Here is a 26,712-nt window from a genome sequence, read left to right on the forward strand (position 1 = left end):
CGGCATCGTCGGCGGAAGGTGGCAAACAAAAGCAGCCATTGCTGTAGGCTGCCTGTAGCCACAGCCGCCAAGATCCACGTTTTTGTTTCACTTCTACCAGTCTATCCAATTGCACGCATATGAGGGAAGAATAAGATCCCCCGGTCCGTATGTCCCGAGTACCTTCACACCGGGAAGAGCCTACAGTTCCGCGAGTCAACTGTTTATACAATTCGTCCGTTCTGCTTCCACACCTTTGAGTAAACCGTGCTTTCTACCGGAGAAGATCACCTATCATCACTTCCATCTCACACCTGAAAGCAAACGCCAAGGGCTTCACGGAAGAACGTCGAACAATGGCACCTTCTGTCTATCCGTCCCCAAACCCGTTGGCTTTCCACTCCCCGCGCGTCATTTGCTCAGGCACAAAAAGTCTACCGGCACAGTACAAACACACCACGGAGACGACGTCGGACGACTGTGTTTACCGTCCCGGATCGCGATCATCTTTCCCGCGACATGCAAGTGATGGTTCTAGCGAGATGAGATGTCGTGATGCCTTTCACAGCCATTTTTTCTCACCTCCATCTCACCTCGGACTCATCGGGGGAAGCTATGCTAGACTCACATGTTTGAGGAACTAATTCACACCGTCGCGAGGCGTCCTTTCTATCGATCGTGACCGAGGATGGCCGAGATGCTGAAGGGAAGCTGATGTTGCTGATGCTGCTTCTTGTCGTTCGGATGGCTGGTGCTAGTGCTGTCCTCCTCGGTGGCGATGTTGGCCGCTTTGGGAGAAACCACCGGCACCGGTAGGAACTCACGTCGCGCAAACTGCTGTAGCTGATGGGCGGCTTGGGCAAGGGCGCTCGGCTCGAGGCTGCCCGATCCGTGAGTTCGGGCGAACGAGGGAAACATGAGATCTACCCAGCTTCCGGCGCCTGCCTGGAGCATCGGATGTCCGTGGGGCATGTGTGGATGAGCGAGCAGGCCCTGATGAGCGGCGTGCAGCGATAGCCCCGAGTGGTGCGCATGTGGATGATGGTGCGGATAGAAGCTAGCGGCCATCGGGCGTGCCGGAGACCCAAAGTCGTCCACCACCAACGGGGAGCTCGTGCCACTGGAAGACCCATCGCTAACGGACAGTTCGCTGTCGTCGAGGGATGATAGCGATCCGGCGAGGCTACTGGTACGCGGTCGCTTCGCCTCCGGGCCCGACTCCGGTCCGTCCGACTCTTCATCCTCCTCCGAGCTGCGGCTACCGATGCCGGAGTCGGGTGACATCATGAGACCGGCCTTGCGCTTGCACCGCGACTGGCCCGTCTCCCTGAAGCCCTTCGCAAACGGGTTGTTATCGATCTTTAGCTTGGTGATGCGGTCGTTCTAGAGAGCGGAAGAGGAAAGAGGTAAAGATACGCAAAGCATGGGTGAGTCAACAGTCATCGAAGAAAGGTGGACGGAACAGGAATCTCCATGGACTTCTGGTTTGATAAGGCACAAGGAAAGAGATAAGATGTTCTGAACTAACCTGATATGCGGTAACGGCGACAAACTCCGTCTCGGGGAAGGTGAACGCTTGCTGCGGTGCCCAAGGAATCTGTGTCGCATCGGACGCCTTGATGACGTGGATCCGTGGCTGGTACTTGTGCATGCTCGTTAGAACAATCTATGGAACGGAAGAGACAGGAAAAACATAGGATATTAGTACCATTGACCACTTTGACAACTTAGAACTCGGGAAAGATTTTGGATAAAGGTGTTCGAGGAGCGGGGGAAGTCTTCAAAGATACTTACATGGCCATTACTGTCCAGCGTGTTGTTGGTGAGCTTCACCTTGTTGAAGACGATCGGTTGCGAGGTCCAGTGGGAACCGAGGGCTGGCCCATCCGGATGGAAGTAGATACGTTGTGGACTCTGCGGCTCGGCACCACCGGCCGGTACCCACTGGGAACCGCTGAACTTGAACCGGCAGTCGCTGATCGGGACCATCTCCAGCAGGATGAAGTAGTTCTCCTCCGCTTCCAGCCCATTCACGGACAGACGCATCGAGGGGAACATTCGTCTGCAACGGAAAGGAAAAGCAATAGACGGGCCGGGTGGATTAGAACAGGTTCATTTTCACTATCTAAAGGCGTTCGAGCGCTTTGATTTCGATGCAGTTTTATTATCATTATCTTCTGTTATGCTAGTAGATTCGATTTCTTCTCGATCTGGAAATGGAAACGGAGATGGTACGATCGGCGTCGTCGCGCTTTTACGATCCCTCCGAATAACCAATTTAGCTCAATCGTAACAGCCCGAAAAAGACCTCAAGCAAGTTGGTGGGCAGTGCCGGGTGGGGCGGGCAGACCCCGGTCTGATCGGGAGTGTGTTTTGCTTAATTAAATTTTATTAGCCTCCTCTGGGAGGCAACACCGGCAAGATCGGCCGATCTGACGGCGGGCTGCATTGGACAAACTGGAGCCCCTGGAGGCTCTTCTCTTTTACGGGTTTTTATGATTTGTGAGTGATCGTAAAAACAAAATTTAACTATATTTCGCTTCCCCTTCGTCGCGAAGGTGGAGGGAGCGGTGGTGGCAGCGGGGAACCCCAACGCGGTCGTGAAACGGACGAATCAAAATGTTTCGACGGATCGCTGGCGGAAGACCTCTATCGATTTATCGATCGAGAATAAATCAGTGCGCTCCGAATTCGGATCAAGCGCATCAAAAATTTGAAATCAAAACGAGGGATGTCCAGTGAAGAAAAAAGGCACACACACACACAAGAACCCCGCCCGATCGAGTCGGGATGATCGTGTGAAACGGATAATAATCGATCGTCGGGAGCGGTACGGGCGCCCCGGGCCGGGAACGCAGGAAGGCGCCAGGGTGAACCAGCGTCGTTGCCGGACCCCTGCTGGGACATCCGACAATAAACACTTCGTTCGGGCCCGGAACCCCGGAGGACCGTAGGGGACGCTCGAACGGGGAGAAAACACGAACACGACATGACATGGCGGTGCCGACCAAAAGCGGTTCCACTGACGCCCGTGGTCAGTGACAGGCGAGGGCCAGCGACTCTCGCACGGCTACAGTTGCTCAAGCTGCGTGCTAATGGGGTCGTCTTTACGGCTTCCTTCGAGTCGTCGCCCGTTCGCCGCGATTCCGCCTGGGATTCGGTGACTTCCCGTTGGGACTTATACCTTTTTTGAAGATGATGCTCTGATAAACTGATTACTCGATGACTTCGTTTGTTTTTCTGCCCAGAGCCAGGAGTTTGTTGAATTTTAAGTTTCAATTGAATTGACCGTTACCATTTTTCCCGTGCAAAGCAAACGAGTTGGTTCGCATACCCGTTTGTCATACGGATAATGGATATAAAAGCAAACATGGTTATTACAATTTATCACTTATCGCTTTCATAATTATCAGCGTAACAACCGCCATTTGTGGGGGAACCAAATTGGCAACGTGTGAAACGCGTTCCACTGGGAGCAATGTAATGGCATCGGGCAGAATTTGCAGAAGATTAGCATCGGCAAGGAGTGTGAGTCAAAACAGACGGGCCTTTCAAACATTACGAAAAAAAAAAACGGAGCGGTTCTGAAGAGAAGCAAACAAAGCTTGGCGCCAGCAGCGAAGAAGCTCTTGTTTTGGTTTTCTTCCGGACACTTGGAACCGGGGCGTTCGAATATTCGGTTCGACGCCAACGGACGGTGCAATTCGCTCGTTGGCAAACAAAACTCCCGTCGGGAGCAGGGCGCGTTCACTTGGGCAAAAAAAGGATAGATCCGGACAGCCGTTAGAACAAAAACCGACAAAAATTTAATAAGAAAAAACTCTTTCCGAGTGTTGGTGCGTTTTATGGGTGTGCTAAAACGGGAGATGGTAAAACAAAGACCGGAGAAAGAGCACCAATAAAACACATTCAAAACGCCCAGGAAAAACAAAACGCCAAAAAAGTGTGAAACCCGTCCGGGCGTGAGGAAGCTGAGGACTGAGGGACGTGGTGGATAAGATCGACTTTTGGAAAATCTTCACCCCGCATTTCACACCCCGCCGATCCTCGATGCAATCAGCGTTTGATTTGCTTCGCTCGTGTGTATTTTTTCCGTTCTCTTAGCACGCATAAGAAAGAAGGGGCAGAAAAGACGTAAGAATTATGATTATTGTCTCAGTAATATCCCGTGAAGAACCGGCGCGACACAGGGATACTCGGAATCACAGCCTTCTCAAGCGGGACAGGAAAAGAAGAGAGAGAGGGAGAACAACAAGTGGGAAAAGTGCATCGGTTGTGTAGCGAAAAGAAAACACAAGGAGGAAGCGACGGCCGGAGCAGTTTTACTGCAATGCCAAGTGCAGTGCTTTGAAGTGGCCTCTTCCTGAAGCCGATCCACAGCTCGGCAGGGTTTTTTTTTCGGGAGAAGTTCTCCAGGGCCCCGAAGGGTCAAGGTTGTCTTGGGTTGGGTTGTAAAATTTGGCGCCACCGAATTTAGTCCGACCGCTGGCCGGTTTCGGCAGTGTCGAGACACGAATAAACAAAAGCTTTGAGTTCTCCAGTTCCCCGGCATCTGTCTCGATGGAGGGATGGAGTGAAAACTTACCGGCCACTCTTGGTGATGATCATCTCGGTGCCGATCTTGTGGAACTGACTCCAGAGGTCGCGGTTCTGCAGCTTGATGTCCACATCCGGCAGGGCGTTGTAGCGCGGCGGGATCATCAGTGACCTCGGCGGCGGAACCGGTAGCATCGCCGGGTACGGATCTGTGGAAGACGGAGAGAAAAAAAAACAAGCGAACGTTGGACAATTAGTACGGGTGGCTTCTTTTCCCCTTAAATCCCCCACTTTCCCGAGAAGAAAATTCCGGGAAAAGGTTATCTCTTCGTTATGGAATGGCCCCGTTGCATGTTGACTCATTTCACAGTTTGATTTGTTTGTTTGCTGCAGACAAAAACGGGATGAGTTTGTATTTAGAAGCCTAAGAAAGAGTTAAACGCGAGAAGGAAATGGAAACACCCTAATTCCTGCACCTCGCTTCGGTGAACACCCTTCCTCCGGTTTCAGGCTGGGGTGTTGTTGTTCCGGAGCATTTTCTTGTACTTTTTTCTTCCCCTCCCGAGTGCTAATTATTATGATATTTACGTCATTATTTTCCCGATTCGGTACGCTTGTTATGCCGGCTACCACACTTTTCCTCCTTCGCGGCCGGAATTCCAAGAAAACTATCGGAAGGGAAGCAAATGATTTATTCTTCTTCACCTCTGCGAAGGTGTTTTTCCGGCGCTCGGTGGTATTAAAATGAGAAATTTAATATCCATGACTGATTCGAGATAGCAGTAACATTGCTCGCTTTGATAACATAATTGAAACACAAATAAATACACAAATCATCGCTAATTGATGTTCACACTTCCCACTGGGGGTGTGTTTGCTGTATGTGTGTGTGTTTGTGTATGTGCTATGAGAGAATTTTTGCCCAATATGGGCGGAATGAGTGAAACGGAACAAAAGAAACCCCTTATCGATCAAACACCGTCGGGGAGTTGAAAATTTAAGGGAAAGCAAAACAACCTTCCGCGTGTTGGAATTTCACTCTCGACAGCTACATTCCAAAGGTTTCGGTTCCACCGAGGAGCAAAAACTGTCGAATGCCGTCGGGAAATGGACAGCCAGCCATGATGATTGATGGCTTAAGTAAAGTGCATTTTTGGGTGAGATATTTCGGTTTTTGTTTTATTTTCCATGGAGTATTTTCTACATGTATTTTTTTTTAATTTTACCAATCCCCAAGGAATTCATTGCCCTAACTAGCTGTCAAAAAAAAAAAAACGTCCGGAAAAGTGCTTCAACTAGGGAAGATAATTAACGATCAACTCCCGATCCCCGATTCTTCCGATGTCAATCAAACCGATGTATCAATTCGGTTTTCCCTCTTCCGCCGCCGATTTCTTCTTACCTGGTAAACGTTGCATCTGCATCTGATGACGATAGAACTCCGTCTGTAGGGCGATGTGATGGTGCATTCGTAAATCCATTAGATCGGCAGTCATTGTGTGTTGGTAGGTATTTTTATCTTTTTTTTTTGCAAGCAAAAACTTGAACACGAGCCTCTCGCTAAAACACTTGTAAAACTTCACCCGATTTCGACGCCACGTCTCGATGCGTGGGGATTTTATGCGTTCAGTTTTTGCGTTACTTTGCTTCCGCTGTTGTTGTGCACTCGTAAGTCTTCACCGATGCAACTGCATGTCACAATTGCACAGGGTTCTACACCGGTTCACTGTTACGTGCCTTTTAGTTTTGTTGTTTTTTTTTATCTAAATGGATTTCACTATTCTTGACAATAGAGTTAGAATCTTTAACCGTTTTAAAGGTGACTTCAAATGATCAACAATTTTTCACAACTTACACCTCACCTCAGAACGTTCTCACTTCAACACAAGTGATCGACAAATTGAGAAGCAACGATCAGAAAATAAGTATCAACGGAACGTCTCCAAACGCACAACCTTTCGCTCGTAGGTTCGCTCGATAACTGGTTTCGTTCAAAACAAACATCAGCCTGCTTAGCTCTTGGCGAAGCCTTCTTCTCGCTCGTCGGTATTGGGCGCAGGGTACGCGGGCGGAATGATGCGTTTGTGTGTATGCTGAGCCGGACGTAAACCACTACTTACACAACGAGCGCATCGTGCCGTGGTTGGGAAAACCAGTTTTCTTCGTTCATTCCTTTCCGAGGCACACATACCAGAACTTGTCCGCGATGGGACACTTGAACGCACACACGCACAGTGAACGATTGTATCCAACCCCTAACGGAACCAACGGGGGTTGCAAAGGTACCAGGGTAAGAGAGTGTAAGAAAGAAAAACAAATACAGCCGAACGACAGTGTGACGAGGGTTTTCAATTTCCTTTTTTATGTGTTTGTTTTCTTTTGCGTTTGTTTTTTTCGAAGTCCTGATTTTCTTCATCCCCTGCTTAGGTCGGCTCCGGTTGGCTGGTTTTGTGAACCGAAATACGATGCAACTTGCAACACGCAAGGCATGATTAATTCGCCCCGGGTTTTAGCTCCTCCCACTGAAAAGCGCTGAAAAGCAAACGCAGCGAAGCGAGAACAAACGGAACCTGTTCTCGGTTGCATTTCGGTTGCATCGGGTGTCCATTGCATTCCCCCGATGCAATCCACGCGGCGGTGGCGGTGGAAGAACCGAAGCGAAGCGAAAATGTAATGGCGTGAATGATGGCATGTTCTCCCCTCGGTGGAGCATGGTGTTCGAACCTGAACCTTCGGCCAGTGTTTGCGGATGGGGTCGGTTTAATTATGATGAATTACATTTTACATCACGTTGATCGTCACGATCGTTTCATCGCCGTGTTTTGCCGATCGGATGTATCAGAATGATCCCCGTTTTACGATTGCGTTAAAGATAAAGCAAGCCTCAATGATGACAATGTTGATCTGGCACTTCATTTTTTTTCTCCTGTCTTTCTTAATGCGCTCGTAATAAAGGCGAATGATGTTGCTGCGTCTTATCCTTGCAACTCGGCGAAAAAACAGGTGGAATGTCTTCATATCTTCAACATGTGATGTATTTTTTTATCATTTTTAATGTAGCATTTTTAATTATTCATCACAACAACTTATTCTAGCAATATTTCGTAAACTGAATGGTTCTGTCAGGATGCCACGCAATCGGTTTGAATAGGGCAAGTATGTAATTGAGTAATCACAGTTTCATTGTAAAATACATAACCTAACTGTCGCGATTTTGGACCAACTATTAATTCCAACTACAATTGCTCACAACTGGAAAAAAAATGCTTCCTTTCTTGATCAGAAAAAATGGACAATTTTACCTTTGAATTTTAAAAAAATACCTGATTAAAAATTTACCATTTCTCAAACTTTTTCAGCATGAAATCAAAAACTGCTAGATAGCCCTTACACTTGTCACATTTGTGGTGAACATTATTTTTCCAAACTTCAATATTATCTTACCTCTCGGCGGGGTATTATAGCACTCTCGTTACCCAGAGCGGAATGCAGTTTGTGGAAACGCACGTTTGACTACCCAGCTGCACATGGGCCGGGACCAAGAGCAGATGCAGTATGCAGATCTGCAAAAGCTGGGAGGAGTCGCACAAACAATGCCGTCCATTCCGTGCATTGACGGTCGAGTCTGGAAATCCCAGCCTCCAGTGTCGTTGAATGGGGGTTTTCCCAGACAGAATTCGATTCATCAAAAACCGTACCTGTGCGAACCCGATCGTACCCCGAAGCACCAGGTTTACCAGCAGTCCCGACCAAGCTGCTCTCGACCCCGAGCCTAGATGAGGTAGTAAAAATCTTCGGGCCTTCGAGGGTACTTTGGTGAAATCATGTAAGGCGCAAACTCTCAAGTACCGATGCAATAAAACAATTACACCTTTCGTGGTCCACGTGCGGCTGTAAATTCTGTAGTCCGGGCTGAGCTGGGGCTTGAGCCACTTCAAAGCCACGGGAAAGCCACAGCCCACTATCTGCTGCCGTCTGGGACCCACGCTCGCTAATGTACCTCCAGGTTGCCACCTTCAGACGATCGATCGCTTAGAGGGGCTGGATTTGTTTTAATCCCAATTGTCACCTGCATTTAGGATTGAGGTTTTTGGCGACCCGGTGCTCGCCACTGCGGGTAAGAAGGAGCGATCCGGTGCGATCCGATCTCGAGTGGGTCATTAGCGTTGTGGACGGATTTTTGCAGGGTGTATGGTTAACATTACGCAGTCACGTACCCTGACAACGTGCACGCTGGATATGTCGGGGAAAAGTGCTCCTGATATTGGCGGAAAGATTGACGAAGGACAATTTTTAACATGATCATGAATAACACAGAGTACAGAACGCCAACTTTCAAACAGAAGTTATTTAAAAAGGTTGTTTTTAACATTAAAACGTTTTCTTCAATGAACGGAAATGATTGTTAACATTCTGATATTGACAATCTGAACAGTTCAAACATCTTGACATGAAATAATTAGTGTGGGAATATCGTTTCTACTACAAGATTTTTGCCTGGAATCATCTAAAACATGTTTCTTAATAGTTTGTAATGTTAACTTTCATTTAAAACCATAATTTAGTTAATGAATTTTCCTCACTAGCATTGTTTTTTTCAATATTGTTTAGTGACCATTTTCGGAGTGCTGTTACTTTTTTTTAATTCTTCTAAACTTCTCGATATCTGCAAACAGGATCACGATTGCAAATATCAATAAAATAATAATAAACGGTTTCTATTGCTCAAATCGACAAATAAGAAAAAATGAGTTTTTACACAAAATATGACAGCATAAGATCATTTGTTTGTTGTATCTTTACATAATTTTATTTCTTTATCTAATTGCACAACCAGACCACCAAAGGCGTTTTTCCAAGAAGTCCATGACATATGAAGGAGCCAATCGGTTTCACTTGAGGGGAAAAATATATATAACATCTCAACCGCATAAAACGATCGTACTCATTCCGGTGGTATAATGCTATCGACCATTAAATCTACCTCCGGTATCATGTTTGGGACGTGTGCTGCGGTCCGATAGCGTCCCATTCTGTTTTATTTCCCTGCGCTGCAACAAGAGCGGGATCGTCTTTAACCCGCGGCGTTCCTTCCGAATTATGCTCGCCCTCCTGCACCAACGCTGACAAACGGCGAATTCTTCCCTCCTCCAGACGCTGGGATCCCGTCTCGCCAAACGCACGTCAGCTCAGCTTCCCACCGGTCCCTGAGAGCGTGGCTCGAGTGCTCTACTGCTCTACGGCTTGCTTAGTTTATGGCTTTTTAGGCGCCACTTTATGTTTCACAATAAACGGATCGTGTCCGGGACCGGGATCGGGGCGAACGAAGAGGATGCAACGCAAAGTGCAACGTGGCGAGCGAAAGGCGGCACCTTCTGCAAACCCCGACGAACATCCGAACACCGATCCACCGTCTGGGAAGCGAAATGTTCCGCTCGAGGAAAAACTCACCGAAAGGCGGCAGAGCAAAGGGGCGACCGACGAAACTACTTGCCGCTGCCTTATCGCCCGAGTTGGTTTGGCGGGACCGTCTTTTCCACTCGAAAACTACTGACTGTCGGTGCTTTTCGCTGTGCTCTTTTTCGGCTTTTTTTTAAAATTTGAGGACATCAAGAGGAAGGAGGAAAATGAGGGATCCAAAGAAAAAACATGTGATAATTGCTGCTGACATTGGAATGATTCGGTGTCGGTGACAAACGCCTGTCTCGGTACGGTAGGCTGGTGACACAGATTTTTATAGCTGCTACTGGTATTTTTCATGGCATGTTCTTTATTCCGGAGAAAAGATAACGTACCTTTCACTTTCAAGTGCCGGAAAAGGTACCAGAGCACAGTAATGAGACTTCTGTTTTGCCAGATATTTAAGAAATTTATGATACATTTTATATTCTCAAAAACACCGCTCCTGGCATGTGTTCATCCCCGATGTTGATTCCACGAAAAATAAATTTCCCCGATTTACAGTGGCACGTGCGATCGACGCCATTTATGAACCCGTTGTTCCGTGATCAACATTTAACCTCCACCGATCGAATCAAAAGCAAACAAAAAAATTGTTTCCTAAACATCAATATCCGATCGATAAACGTTTCGATTTTCAATTATTCTGCTAGAATCGGGGCAAAGTACGGAACTTGGGGCTTAGTTTCCACCAAACGTTTCCACGGGTTGAAGGCAAAGAATTGACCACGACTTTGTGCGCATCATTAGCACACTGATTCTCGATCGATTTTCTGCATTTTCCCGTTCGCTCCGTGAAAGGCGATTAAGCGAACTCCCCGCAGTCGATGAGGACGTGGCTACGGTTCGAGAACTAAGCGGGGCGCTAAACGAGTGCTTTTAAGATCTTCTAACGGACGCCATCTAATGGGGCTTTGGTTTTTTGGCGGCCAAAGAACGGACGAGCGGATCGTCATCCGGCATCGATCGGCATCGCCGTGACCAACGGAAGCCTGATTTAAAGTAGCTTTCATCGGGTGAACCTCCAACCGCTGCGCTAACTATAGTGCAAAGAAAGTGTTTAACTTGATCGTTTGAGGATGTTGTTTTTTACAAATCATCGCACTATGTGCAGGGCTTTTTGTGGTGATGGACAAATATAAGGGACTAGATAATCGTTTCATCAAATTTGTTGTAAAAGATTTATGAATAATTAATTCCTAGAGTCTATCATATAAGTGCGAAAGTCTGAAGTGAAAAGGCAATAAAAGTAAAACATATATAGTAAATCTTAGCCACTACGTTAAAGTTACAAAACATAAACATTAAATATTTTTGTAGAAATATAATTAAAAGACATGAAATGGAAATGATAAAAAAGTAATCTCATATTAGAACTCACAAGACTGTGGAACTTAAAGTAAATTGTGAAATCAGCTAAACCACAATGTTGTTTCCTATCAACAGAGACATTTTGAGTAAATACAATTAATAGTTACATTTTATTTTGCCCAAACATGATTGATCAATCAATACCGGCAACTTATATGATGTACTGTCACGAACGTGAACCACCGTTTGATCTTCAACAAACATAAAGAGGGAAGTGAAAATGAAACGATTGGTACGCCATCGCCACCCTAAACCGCAAACAATCGAAATCGAAGCCCAACGAAGATAATTGAATGTTTTGTACACTTTTCCCTTTTCCCTCGGCCTCATTAGCGCAGGGCGCTGGGCCTGAAAGCATCCAAAAGCCAATAAGTTGCTTCCAATAAGTTGGCCGATGCCGACGAAAGGGTGAAACGGGAGAGGACAACACCATTTTCAGCGTATTTCCGGTGTTTTTTCCTCATCGGAAACCAGGAGCAGCACGCAATTAATAGCGAAGGGTGCGAGTTGTTTCACTCGGTAGGAGGAATGCGCTGGCGAAAGACAAATTATGTGATTTTGCTTATTGTTTTCGGGGAAAAGCGTTTGGCATGCAAACAAAAAGGAAAACATAGCAGTTTCCTTCGTAGGAAATTCGTTCGTTCCGTGAGATATACAAACTTCATCAATGATCTCACGCGGAAGGGGCAATCAACGATGGCTTTAGTACTGATTTATTTACGGGCCATTCGCGTGCTTCCTTTCGAACGAGCGGAGGGAAAACAGAACTAATACTCGGCAGCGGTGGAGTTAATCTCGCGCAAGTGTTGCGCCTTAACACTGTATCCCGATGCCGGTGTTTCCGTTTCATGTTCCACCCGGGGGCCAATCAATCTCGTTCGTCGGAAAAAACGAAATCGTCGCCGGGGGTCCGCAGATTGCTCCCTAACCATAAACGACGGCTGCGAACAAAAATCGAACCAAACAGCAAACCAACACCAGGGACCCCACACGGAAAAACAGACCGGCCTGGTACCTGGTCGAGTCAACCTCGAGGACATCGGTTTTTGGAGAATGTTAACGAATTGTTAAGCCATAAAATCAGCACCACCGGCGGCCGTGGCGGCCATATTTGGGCCCCGAATGCGAAGAGCATCTCGTAAACTGATGGATCCAATAAATTATTCACCGCTAGAAGCGACTTTGCGGCCGCCCGGGAACCGAACGCTCGGAAGGGTTGAAAAATTGGCTGTTCGATAAAAAAGAGTGGAGAGGAAAAAACCATCCACAGACCAACGACCGGCACGAAATTAGTTTTCGTACCTTTTCCGATAGAAATGCAAATAAATGTGGTCCCGATTGACGAGATACGCGATTATTCGCCACCCTACCTTTGTCCTTGCCCAACTCCGGAACAAGCGGGAGTCGGAGTCGCCAAGCCCATAACAGCAAAACACACACACACCAACACGGCTTTGGACAACATCATTAAAACATGCTGCTAATTAATACATAATTTATGGTGAAACACAATTTGGCAAGCGTTTTAACAACTTTTGTTTTTATTTTCGTTTTCTTAGGAAACGAGCAAACACTAAGCAACTTGGTATCGACAACTTTCTTACCCTTAAGATCTGTCCAGCCACTCATCCTTCGGCTTCGTGATCATTTCGTCCGCGAAAGGTGGAAATAGTATTGTCCAGACCTCACACGTCATAAAATTGAAAAATTTTGGGGACTAATTTTTGGGATCTTTGCCGGTGCTCCCCCAAAACAGAACAAAACAAAAACGACCCACCATACCCAACGAAGGAAAGCGAGACGGGGCAGAGGGCAGAACAGAATCGAGCCTGTGTGGCGCGAGGAGAAAATGGCGTCGATCCTTTCCATTCGACCCGAAAACAACCCCAAACACGGATGCTCCGAAGCGAACACTCGACGTCATGCGGTTCGTAGCTAATTATCGAAAGATAGAGAAATTTATGGCTGTTTTTATTGCTCGAATCAAAACGATCCACCACGGAACCGGCACCGATGATGGTCAGCTTTACGATCGCACAAACACACACACACACATCGCAGTGCTGCGTGGCTCTTTATTTGCATCTGTCAAATCGGTTTGTGGGGCTAAAAGACTCCGGGTGCCTTCCTCGGAGGCTGCAGCAGAGGGGTCGGGGAGGTCACATCGGACATTTAACGCACCGTCGATAAACCGATCGACCATCACCGAAACCTGACAGGTTGCTGCCCACCGTTACGAGGAAGTCTTATTAGCGAGGGTGTCTTTTGTCGACGGTTGATGAATTCATCTTCACCGTTTCTTTTCGATTTAAGTTTTGCCACCTTCCGCCACAAATCGACACTCCGCCAGCGCCCTTCTGTAAAGTTCACCCCCCCCCTCTTGCGCGTGTGCGACTCGAAATTAATTGCCTACGGTTTTCACGCTGTCACATTTGCCGATGAATCAATGTGCGATCGTTTTATAGCAGCGCTTTCGCCGTCTCAAGCTGATCAATTGCGCCATTAAAGCACGAACAATGCGTCGCCTAGGTGTTGATTGAGATAAATGGATCATTCAAATGGGGGCTTTTGCGGAGTTTGGTTTGGTTTGGTTTTTCCTATGCCTGACTGTTTTTTGTGTATATATGCCTTACCGAATTATCGTTCTAAGCATTTGATTCCGAAGCGAAACCACTATTTTCGGGGAAGCGCGTCACAGTTCGGCAAGCAGGCAACCGTTTCGCGTTTGCTCACAAATAAATATTTAACACTCAGGTGCGACGCAAATGGCTCATTATGAGGTGTATGATCGGTGTGTTTGCCGTTCACACCGATTCGCTAAGTTAATTTAACACGATCGAATGCAGGCTGAGTCGCTGGCGCCCGTTAAATGCATTCAAAACATGCGGCAACATGCGGTGAACAACATCTCATCCCCGCAACGCGAGCGCAAGTAATCACTTTTTTGGCACTTGCCCGCTGGAATGTGGATGGAAGATGAAAATCGTCACACTGCTAAGTATTTAGGGCGGATAACAAAGCGAACCCGACATCCACCACGGGTACCGGAATGAGCGTAGAGTTAACACCTCTACCCTGTGAGTATGTCACAGTTCGTGTGAAATATGAAGCGGCAAGATTGAGGAATAAATATGCGCCGGAAAGTGTCACTTACGCAGTTGCCGAATGTGAATTAACCGCCAAAGTGTATCTGTCCACTTAACGTATACGGATCAACGGTCTATCTCTCGGTCGATACCTAATCTTCATTCGTGTTGATGAATAAAGGCTCCAGTTTCATTTGATGCATTTGATGTGTTTGCAACGAGATGCATCCTGTAAAAGGACTTTACGAACAATTTGCTTTACCTACCGTAACGTTCTTTTCCTTTTCGCGTTGGTTATTTTTCTTCTTACTATTTTACCCTCAACCTAAGAGTACCCACACTCTCGCCATTAAACGTACTTTTTATTGCACAACGTCCTAACCATAAGGTCATAACGAGCCGATCGATCGGCGGGAAAACAAACATTAGCACTCGGGCTAAAATTAGCAGCTCTTTTGCGTAGCCCGGTTGCGTCCAGCGATTATTCAATTAAAAAGCAACTTGTCTTCAACGATCAGCCTCGGAGCGGTTTGCGCTAAGATGTGTTTCAAAAAGCCCCCGGCCAAATCTTCGTACCGACTCAAGCCAACTATCGTACCCCTTGACTGCCTTCCCCACCTGCGCCCCGCTCTAATGGATCGAACGTCAATCGGTTTGTTTGTGCCAACCCCCCGACGTGGTGTGATTTTCCACCTAACTGGCGGAGCCCGTTCCGAACGGGGCACGAGTTTCGAAATTCGGTCCAGCACCGTCCGAACGCACTTTCGCACGTTTCGGTTCGCCCGCACCGATTAGTTCGACAATCGGCGGTGACCTCCCCTGGCGGATTGGAGCGTGCTTAGCGGCTTTAAGGGCCACCGCAAAGTTCGCGAGCGTATGTTTTGGATGGGCTGCAATTAAAGGGTGATTAGGGGCAAGTTCTCTTCTGCGGATCACACAAGAAGCATCGTTCGCCCCCAAAAATTGCCCCTTCATCACGCTCAGATGGAGCGAACGGTGATCCTGGTGGTTGAATGTTAGTAAGACAAGGTTAGTCGAGGCCTGTGGTCAGTAGAAAATTGCCTTATAGTGCGTTTCCAATAGCATGTCTCTTTAAACAGTTCTAATGCGAAAAGAAAAGCGCAAGAAATAAAATCCTGAACATTTGTTTAACAAACATTGCATATTCTTTTTTATGAAACTTAGGTTTGCATCAATGGACTTAACTCAGAACGTATTTGATATACCTGATGAAATTCCTTTATTATTTTTAATAACAACATACGTTTTGTTTAAGTTTTACCAATTAATATCAATCGAATATGTTGCCACTACACTAAAGTTTATTTGATTTTAAAGTGATTATAGGAAGGAGAGGTTTATAGTTCACTTCATTAAAATAAACGATATACCTCTTACCTCGCAAAAATGTGCAGCATTTCTACCTGATTTCTGCTTACTTTTTTGGTACTTATCAAATCCCTGAATTAAGACATAACCTTCATATTCAATTATATTTGTTTAATGAATATGTAGCAAATAGTTCAGTACCAGGCAACCTCAATATAATTGCTGTACAAAATGTAAATACATTTTTTGTTAAACAAAACAACAAGATTCACGGCTTATTCCAAAAGCATGTCGTGGGCTCTCACTCACCTGATCCGCCATTTTGTACATCAAACAACCTTGGCGCCCATTTGACACCCTGCTTGGATTAGTGCTGGATTTGGTTCCTCGCTCCCTATCGGACATCCTCTTTCTCATTCCGAACTCACCGTCCCTCCTCACCCACCGATCGCAGAAGGGATTCAAAGCAAAAGCTGATTGAAATAAAGGGGGAGGGTAAAAATCAAAGCAATCAACATATGCTTGAGCGCTGGTTACGCTCGGGACCCGGGAGCAACAAGGCCGAAGACAGGACAAAAAACAAGGCAAAAACAGCCAACAAACGCAGCTAACTAGGAGGTGAAGGAAACATATAAAAAACGACACAACCGTGTACAACAACGTGCGCCCGAGATGTACGACTTGGCAGGAGATGGAGACAGGAGAAAAGATCTCGGGGAAAAAACGCCTAAAGAAGCACGTACACGCCGCGTGGAGCCTCGACAGGATTTGGAAGACCTCCCAAATTCTCCATGTTTTCGTGCGCCAGCTCGCGTTTGCGTTTCCTCTCGCAGCATGGTGTTGTTGTGGGTTTTGTTTCGGTTATTTTTTTTCTCACCCAGCATCCAAGATGCTGAGGAGCGATGGAGAGGAGCGCGCCGGAGGGACCTCTAGGGCCGTTCATGCCGTCACGAAAACATGCCACGTCCGGCGAAGGCCCCTCGGGGACTCGTCGACGCCAAGCTGGACCCGAAACCCGGACGATCGACGCCCGTTCCCCTAGGGCGGAGAGTTTACAAATTTAATTACTTCATTATATCGTTTCGGGTGGGTTTCCATCCCCGGCCAGGACACCCTTCCCCTTCTCGAAGAGCCGACCGTGAAGAATCTCCCGCAGCCGACGCCGAACGGACGATCAGGATTCCTTTCTCGCCTCGGACGTCGCGCTTTCAGAGAGCGCACCGTTTCGATTCGCTTTTCAGACCACCGAGCCCTGGCAAGTGGTCCGTTTCAATCTGATAAACTCCGACTCCTACCAACCCGAGCACGAAGCCGCCGTCTTCGCCCACCAGGACCACCGCCATTCATCCAGATTTTTAACTAATCAAAAAGATCACCAGATCGATCCGATCTTACGAGAAACCGTAGGCCTTATTCGGCGTTGGCGCTCTCTTTCTCTCGTTTTCCGCGCGCCCGGGAAGCGTCAAAGACATTTTCGTGGTCTGGCGCCAGCCCACGGGATCCCGGCAATGGTTTCCTTTATTAATAATCAACAAATATTTATCCCTAACCGAATCCATCCGGGAGTGGCTTTCCCGGACGAGCGGGGCCTAAAAGAAGTGGAAACAAAAGGGAATAACGATCTTTAACGCAACTAGGCCACCGTAGCACCGGGAAAAGCTACAATTCGCTGGACCACACCTTTCGCCAGCCGTCTGTCTCGGATAAAACCCGTCATAAATAATCAACATCGTAGGCTTAGGAAGGAAAAACCGTGCCTGGAAATATTTTAATTATCTCAACTCCGTAAAGCAACTGACATCGGCGAAGGGTTTGCCGTCACGATCGGGAACCCTAGCTCGAGGATCGTCGAAGGATCAACCAAATGGTATGGAGTAGAACGAAACTGGAGCGCTCAGGATAGCGATCGAAAGGATTCGCCCCGAGGGTGGTAACCGGGGCACGGAAAGTATCACATATTTTATCGTATTTTACAGCGGAGCTTCCTTTTCGCTTTGTTTGCCGCTTCGCCGTACTGTGCCCTTTTAATCTCTTGCGATAACAAGCCATAAAACTGTTGTCGGTTTCTATAAATGTTTGTTTTCCCACCGGTCTTGCACCTGATCGATGCGGAAGGAAAAGGGAAATGAGAAAAAAACCCATCCTTTGTCAGGAGGAATTTTGCCGATTAAGTCTTTTAGTGTCTGATTTATATCTACACACTCAAAACGAACAGGAACGCTTCTAAGGAGCACGAGAACACCCAAGAACTATGATAGAATCGAAATGTTGGACAATCAACCAGAAGGATGCATAACGGTTTCTGTAAAATGTAAAATTTTCTTCAAGTTCAATCAGGTTTTATTATAACGCCATTAAGTTTTTTACAAATCAATTATAGTTAAATTCATATTTTGAAACGCAGTTCAAAACTGCGTTCAGTTTTATCTTTACTTGTTGCAAAGTAACTATTAAAGCAGCCAATTTATTCAAATTTTATTTACCAGTATCTTTCTTACTTATTCTAGAGTCGAATTGACTATTGAAATGCTTATGATATTATTTTCTATTTTGTAGTTTCAATTGTTTGTAGTTGCTATTGTTGTTTTTATTTTGAAAAAAGGTTGGTACTTTAATGTACCCTTGTGTTTATCAACGGGGCAACAGTTTGTAGATTGTAACTCTAATAAGTTATAAACAGTAACAAGTAAAGCACGGAACACGAAATGCGGATTTAAAGCACAAAGATTAAATCTGCATTTTTCTGGAGAAAAACTAGATTAAATTGCAGGTCTGATGTTTCAATGAATAAGTCCTTCTTAGAACCTATGAAAGTTATGTCTAGGCATGAATTCCACAAATTCTCCATTCAATCGTGGGCCTTTAAAACTGGCCCTGACAACCTGCATATGCACATTCCCGTTTCTAATTCTCCGAAAAGCGTGAACGAAACACAAAAGCTGGTTCCGTAAGTGACATGCCATACCGAGCCCATGGAACGCGGAACACTGAATTTGGCCGAATTCACGGCAAAACTCCCTCGGGCGGAGAGCGTGCTACCTCAAACTGGTCCACCCGGTGGCGATCGAGTACTACAAATTGGGTCAAAATCGATAAGCACCCAAGGGTGGCAGCACCGTTCGAAGTGGTGTTTCCAGTCCCTCCGCTAGATAGGGTCGTTTTCCCCAGCCACAAACCGAGTGTTTCCCTCGTGACCCTCGGTGGTAACAGCTGCATTGTGAACTTGTCACAATTAACACTAATCATAATCACGTTTTCGATCGCTGGTTAACGGAGCAGCTCAGGGTTGGGAAACGCAGGAAACGAATGAAGATATTATAGCCTATCATTATACGACGTCCCACAAGGTCCTGCTCGTTGCACGTTTCGTTTTCACCTTCTCGAACCTGTTCAAGCGAACCTGTGGCACTGGATGCGCCCCAGGAAACGTAAAACGTCACTCGAGTCTACGAGTGTTTGAGGCTTGAACATCATTCTGCTCGTAAAAAGATGATGAAGCCCATCCCAAACGCACAAAATCTCGGGATTGATGAGCATCAAATGGCTCCCTAAAAAAGGGGCCCTAACGCAGCCATAGCCCCCGAGGCCGAGCGAAAGAAAAAGGGAACATAAAAAGGGCCACCAGGAACGGAGCCACGGAGAGGAAAAATACTCTTCAGTATAAAAATGAGTTATTGAATTGTTGGTGGTCCGCTGAGAACGCACACGGCGCCGAGCGAGCCCCCGAGCCCTCCGCCGGCTTCCCGGACGGCTGCAGCGAGGGTGAATCAGAAGGCACTTCCCAAGAATTCACCTCCTAACAAGGCGCATCCACGAGGTCCATCCAAGACCGTCGTTCCACCGTTACCAACCCGAAACCCAACCGACGAAAAACGAATAAAACACGCTCCAAACACGAGAGAAAAAATGCTAAAAAAATACCTCAACAATAACGAGCACCGAATCCTTGGCGCTCCCGTCCCTTCCCAGCGCCAAGGTGTTCCCCCGTTTGCCTCCTGCCCCTTTCCCCCCAACTGCCATTCCGTCCATGATGATTTGTCTGAAGATTGTACGCGATTATCCGGCGGACGACGTTTCCCGTGGAAGCGCCCGCGGGCAGATCAGGGCCGGGATCCGTCCGGCCGCAGCCCTCGGAGGCGCCTAGTGGATGCTTTGTGTTGTTAGGTTACCCTCCGCTCCGGCCCTCCACACCAGCCGGAGAGCATGCGAAAAGGTTGTGAAATGGTATTAACAACTTTTTAGCAAGATAAAGTGATCATCATCATCTCGTTTAGTGTGGCCCATTGACCAGACGTCATGGAATGGAATGGAGTGGAGGAAGGGTTGCTGTTGCGTGTGCTTCCCCCCTTGCCGGTGCATCTCTCGGGGCAGCTGGGCAGTTTCTTGAAGACATGATGCATCCAGCGAAGAGGGTTAGAGCTGCAACAGTGGGAGAGAAAATGGTTACTGGTTCGACCAAAATTGAGGATTAAAATCATGCAAATTTAATCTGTTACGAGTTGATTATAAAAATTCAATTCAAGTCATTGTCAAAGCAAAGAACAAAAATGATACATTACCAATATTGTTATTGGTTACAGCTCTTTGTAATATTCTTATTTTAGTGCTCCAAAAATTACAAAGTGAGCTAAGATGTATTAAGCATCAAGTAAAAAGTTTATTAATTGAACACAGAATGCCCACAGAAGAAGAAGAAGAAGAAGAAGAAGAAGAAGAAGAAGAAGAAGAAGAAGAAGAAGAAGAAGAAGAAGAAGAAGAATAAGAAAAAGAATGCCAATTTATTTGTAATTTATTAAAAAAAATTAAAATTATATTACCTTAAATATAAAACGATATTACAAGCCAATCGGCATTCATTTAATAATTTTTGTATTTTATCCACAACTGCCATGGAGTTGCGCTCAAAGTCTTTCAAATGCACAGCATTCGCCATCCGAGTCCCCAAATGTCCCGGTTTGCGAAGTGAAATTCTCGGAAATTTTTCAATCAAATTATTCCACGCCAAGCCGTCATCGCAATGATCAGGACTCTCACCACTCGTCCCGGGGAGCCTCTACCGAGTCCGGATGATGCCTTTTTTCGCAGCTTTTTAACAATCGCCCACCGTCCCGTGGGATTCCCTTCATTGGGGTTTCCCCCTTTAGTCCCTTTAGTCTACGGGCCATTCGGGTCCGCATGAACGATGATTCTGACATTCCCGAACCGCGCTGTCAAACCAACGGCCGACATTCCTACTTCGACCGACACGGGACGAAAAGCGGGCAGCAAAACTGCCGCAAAATTAAACATCATTGTTCATCCGGAGGAAAAATTGCGTTATGTTTCTTTTCCTGCGCGACTAACGAGTGGTTTTCTTGGGCTCGCCAAAGAAACCCTCCCCAGAATCTAGACTACGCGTTCGTAGAACGGGAATCCCTTTGGCCGAGATTGCGTACCAGAGATACGCTCGCGGGTTCCGCCAAGCAGAAAGGGTTCCCAAAAATACACTGCCACACACCGCCCAAGAACTAGGCCATGCGGGAACGTTCCAGAACACATGTTGGCTTGGCGCCTTCTCCGATTTCCAAGCCACCCAAATTGGCCGTCCTCGGCCGAAGAGATGATGCACCATCCCGTCGAGCTCGTTGGAAAACAAATGTCGCGACGGCCAGCGCTGACAAGTTCTGTGGAAAAACAACACGGCTTTGAGTAACACAGCTAATCGGCTACCGTTTTCGCCCGAACAGGAGATGTCTCGGAAATTGAATACTGAACAAACATTTGACGTTGAGAGTGTGTGGCGCAATGGGAATGCGAGTTCTCCCAAATGCGCGTACCTCCAACGATGCACGAATCCCCAAAATTTGGTTGACAGCTCAAAACGGACCCCACTCGGGCCTCCCTTTTACCGGGTCACCAACGGCGCAACGTGGGACCTGTCGCGCCCGAAAATTATACACTCATCAATCTCCTGCCAGTCGCCGTGGATTCCTCCGAAAGGTGTCATTATCCCCGGCTCGGGACAACTCGAAAACTAGCTGCGGCGGCGTCATCGCGTCATCGCCACAACTGCACAACGTCGTTCGCCGCTAACAAGATCCCGTGCCTTGGACGTCTGGGAGCCTTCGTGGGAGCTCCTCGACGCGAGCACCGTAGCGGCTCCAACAACGGCGGGGCGTGAACGCACGAACTGGCGCTTCGATGCACGAGAGAAGTAAAAAGGTTCGATGATGATAGTCTTTTAAAACACGACCAATGAATCACTGGACTAATTATATCAATATCGTAAATTGAACCCAATTTTATATCAATCCAAACGATGGCGTTTTGTGCTGTGTGGTTTTCCATTTGCCTTTTCTCCTTCTCGCAGCTCGAAGTTGGAGAAATGATACCGGAATGGGATGAAGGCATCCTGTTGTATCCAACAATGTTGAGAAACGCCAATGTGTTAACGTCAATGGCATCTGGATATTATTTATGATGGATTGACCATTCTCGGGTTTTTTACTTCTGAAAGGCTGAGTGAGTTCTTATCGAATGCATTTGTTGACTTTGGAGTTGATTGTGAAATTGAATTCAATAAATATTGCTCAACTTTAAGTCTCAATCCCAAAGATTTATAGCAAAAACAAACGAATTAATTTCTAGAATATGAATGATCGATTGAACGACTCAAACGGATGTTCATATTTACTTTATCTCCATACACATTCTATAAAAATCAATTTATGTTCACATATTTTTCACTTTGAGTACACCTTCTGGCACTCTTGGTGTTTTTTACACGACCTCAAGCGCATTAAACATACGCGACCCGACTTGTCCATGTGATCATTATAATGCGTTAATGTTTATTGAAACGACATTCTACCTGACATATAATTTATTAACATTACACCAGTTCCAGCGCGAGAACAACCCGGGCGCGCACACGAAGCTTATCGGTTATTATAATATTTATGACAGTCCTTACCAGCGCAGGTCCTCGATAAATACGGCCCTTGCGCCACCGAGGATGCCACGGGCTGGGGCGAAACGGATTGGAAACGGTCTGCGGGAGGAGGCACCGGAAAACCCTGCAATTATGTCCATGCACTTTTCCTTACGCTAGCGCGAGTGCGTTCGCGAGTAATTATTATGCATTGGAAGTAATTTACTAAAATGGTATGTTTGTTTTACCGGAGAAAACGGTGACCCCTGTGGCGGTTGGTAATGAACTTTCGCCCTCAACCATTTTGCACATCGTGTTTTCCGATCGGGCCACGATTGGGCACGCAGCTGAAAATTCGATCTTGCACACAAAAGTATTTCCACCATTTCCGCTGATTAGCCAAACAAGGAAAAGCGCACAACGAAACGCCGAAAAACCCCCGTTACGTTCGGTAGATTACCACCCGAGAAGATGCCCTACGGTTTCGCTTCCTGCCTGCTCTCCACGCTCGTGTCTCGGGAGCACACTTTGCATAAGCTCGTTCCAACTTCCATTAGGGCTTCCATCACCTCGCCAAGAGATCCTTATCCTACCCCGGTGCTCGCTGGCGAAGCTGCTAAATACATTTACTTTCGTGACTCGCCAACTTGATTCGAAACCCCCTCCTTCCACCCGTCCAGGGCGCTTCTCCCCTTGCCTGGCGAAGATCATGCCTTCAAAGATCACCCAGATCACAGCGCCATCGCTCCAGCGCGCGATCGATGAGCGAGAATGTGTTAAATTATAAGTTTTCATGCAACCTAACAAGGTAATTTTCATGCAGGTATTTATTGACCCATTCGAGGCAGGCAAGGGGTATGACGTGCCGGCCGATGAGTGTATACTTTGACCCCACACTCTCTGGGGCCATCGCTTCCCGTCGATCGCCCGGAGCCGATAGCTCGATATGGGGGTAGAAAGCCGACGCCACTATTTAACCCGCCCGTGGAAGGTATCCGTTTCCTAGCGTCGGGCACGAACCCGGCTGCTGCCGCTTGCCGTTGGCAAAAAGTGTATCATTTGGGGAGTTCTTGGACGTTCTTTTCCCCCCCTTCCTCCTGGGCCAACTAATGCCCGGTAAACGGAAGAGAGACTGTGCCAACAAGAAGCACCCTTTAAGCTGCAGAAACCCATTTGCAGCCCTTAGCGCGGAGGGGGGAAAGAAAAACCGTTTTATACTGTGATGAAACTGGAAAATAATAACACGAAAAACAAGGGGTGGGCGGGGGGGGAGCTCACAATCAAACCAACCTTCGTGCGAGGATCCACGAACATTTCTCGCCCAGCGAGCGCTTGGGAGCTCGTCAAGAATCACACCACCGATCGATCAGGATGATGGCCTCTGGCGGGCTCTGGCAGGAGTGTATTTTTTTCCTCCTTCAGTCTGGCCTCTTAATTTTCACTCGCTTCTTGCCTTTTCCCTCAGTTTTGGGCGGCCAGCGTACCTACCCTTCCCCGTCCGCCAAACGTATCGCTGGTATGGTTTTTGCTCACACTCCCTCCCATTTTCTTCGCCCCGTTCGAAGTACGGACGCTTTTGGTCCGTTTGATGAGGCAGCATTATATACACATTACGGCGATGAATTGGAGTATGGGTCGGAAATTGGAGATGAAAACGTATAATTATCACATGCGTGGATTTTAACATATTCCCCACGGCTTGCGCACCGTTCACCGGTGGGCATGGTTTGGATGGAGTAAAATAAAAATTATAAAAAAAAACCCCCTTCCTAACTAGAACCGTCCAAGGGCTCTAAGTTTCAACGGTCGAAAGAGGCGCTGCGTGTGGAGCGAAAATAAAACCATCTTCTACCCCAAAGGAGCAAAACTAAACAACAAGAGGGAACCCACTCTGGACGTATCCTGCCATACCATCTCGTGTGTTCTCGATCGAGCGTTTGATTGATGCCCGCGTTCGTGTTTGTTTTGGTTGGTTTTATGCCACCTCTAACCCTTGAAGGCGAGGTAGCGCGAGTAATAGATAAACGTTTACTATAATTTTGCCCTCTTTAACAAGTGCTTGGATGTATCAGAATTGAGTTCTTCATTGACGAGATCGTTGAACAAATGTTAAAATTATGAAATTTGTTAATTTTACAGACATTTAATAAACAGTCAAGGGTAGCCAGCTTTCTTTCACCTCACTCGATTGTTTTGATCAGGGTTGGGATTCGATGGGATCATCAACAACCTGGGGCTGCTGCCGTTGATGTATCCATTTCTTGATCGACGGCTCGCGTTGTTGTGTTGTTTTTTTATTTTTGTCTTTCTATCCTTCATTTGTGTAGCTTCGAAACCTTTAAGCTAACCCTACCTTAGCGTTTGTTTGCCTCCCAAGCGTGGCGTGACCATACCGAAACAGTAGTAACGCCGGCCAGCGAAAAGTGGCTCCCCAGCACTCCTCGAGGGCAAGGTGTCGAGCTGTGAAAGCGAAACAAGTATAGGTGATGAAATTTATAATTAACCGGCCCGGGGGCCGTTTGGGCTAGGACTCGACCGACGTAGCCATTTTCGTGCCGATCGTGACGGTGGCGATTTTTCGGGAGCACTCAGACTCACTTCCGCCCCGTTGCGGCTGATCGCGTTGGCGATAAAAGTCACCACCGCGCGATGAAATCGTTCACTTCCCGCTCTTGTTAATGAAACACACCTTCCAGCCTGCGTTCGGTGGATGGTAAACCCGAACACGCAAACCACCAGCGGGCCCAGCCTTTTTAATAACGCTTAATGACGGGAGGAATTAAACCACGCACGCGGATTGACGCTGGCAAATGGGCAAGATGCAATGGAAAAGAAAACAGTTTCGAAGCACCATACGGAAGCTGATCGCTGCCCGGGACACATGTTGTCGTGGGAGCCACAAGTTCAGGTGCATGGGGAGTTTATAATATGTAGCCGGCGATCATGCGGTTGACAAATTACTCCTCAGCAACAGCAGCCGCACCAGAAGCAGAAGCAGCTTTACATTTCTCTCACATCCCTTATTTGATCGTCACCAGCAGCGAGTCCTGTTCCCCGGGGGACAGTTGGTGGAAGCGTTGAAAACCCGCCGATCCCGAAAGGTGTGGGAAACTGGAGTGGACCGTCCAGTAAGAGGTATTCCATCCCCGCAACCGGGGCCTACCGGGGAATGTGGATGTCCCTACGGTTGCCTGGTGGGGGGGCCACCGGCCAAGAAGGTGCGCACATAATGTACTTTTTTCACGTGCCTCAACTGTTTCGCATTGTTCGCAACCGATCGCTCAAAAACCCGCCCTTGGGGGATGCGGCGGACAGGGGCGAGAAAAGTAAGAGCCGTGTATTTTAATGTTTGCCAAAACATGCCTTCACCCCACGCTTAATGTAAAGCGCAGCGCACTTGTGGCCGCATGAATACGCAGGATGTGGCGTTTAAACGAGAGATCGTCTCATTAGGAAACATTCCGCAGCCGGCCGAAATTAATTCACCTACCCTCGAGAAGCCCGGACGAAAACTCGCCCAAGGCTCGGGTTGCGATGCGATGTAATGAAGCAATAATGTAAATCATGTACCGGTAGGAATTTTGGGTGAGAGTTTAATGCTTAACTCCTCCTCATTGCCACGCAAGCAGCAACGTCGTCGGCGCGGAATGCTGGACATTTTTGGGCGAATTAAACTTTCGCTTCGTCGATGGGACGAGTGATGTATTTAATTAAAATTTTAACAAGTTGCTTAACGATGAAAAGTATTTTGAGAGGTATTTTCTTAGGCCGTATGTATCAAAATACAGTATGTTTTATGGAGTAATCGGAAGGTATTTTGTCGTGGACATGGCGAAGAATGTATGAATTATGTACTAAATTTACTTTACGTACTACACTTGCACTTAATGTTAAACGATGCATTGTTTTACCTTTGGTCACATTCTTGCCATTATTTTGTTTTTATCGATTGTCATGCTTGAGGACGAAGAGATCTTTTCCATTATTGAGTCATTATTTTAATTTGAAAACCTTAAAACAATCTACAATGCTTTTACAATT

At 47.0% G+C, this 26,712-nt stretch overlaps 1 protein-coding gene across 1 annotated transcript; it reads right to left on the bottom strand.

Annotated features, from left to right (window-relative positions):
- Positions 1–648: 648 nt before the first annotated feature.
- LOC131290549 (T-box-containing protein TBX6L-like) lies at positions 649–6,025 on the bottom strand. Its single transcript, XM_058319708.1, has 5 exons — positions 5,918–6,025; positions 4,565–4,724; positions 1,774–2,041; positions 1,508–1,645; positions 649–1,362 (listed from the first exon to the last, which is right to left on the bottom strand). The coding sequence occupies exons 1-5, from the start codon at positions 6,009–6,011 to the stop codon at positions 649–651; spliced, it is 1,374 nt and encodes a 457-aa protein (XP_058175691.1). The 5' UTR covers positions 6,012–6,025.
- Between the last annotated feature and the right edge of the window lie 20,687 nt (positions 6,026–26,712).

This window comes from Anopheles ziemanni, chromosome 2 (assembly GCF_943734765.1).
Source record: "Anopheles ziemanni chromosome 2, idAnoZiCoDA_A2_x.2, whole genome shotgun sequence".
NCBI lineage: Eukaryota > Metazoa > Arthropoda > Insecta > Diptera > Culicidae > Anopheles > Anopheles ziemanni.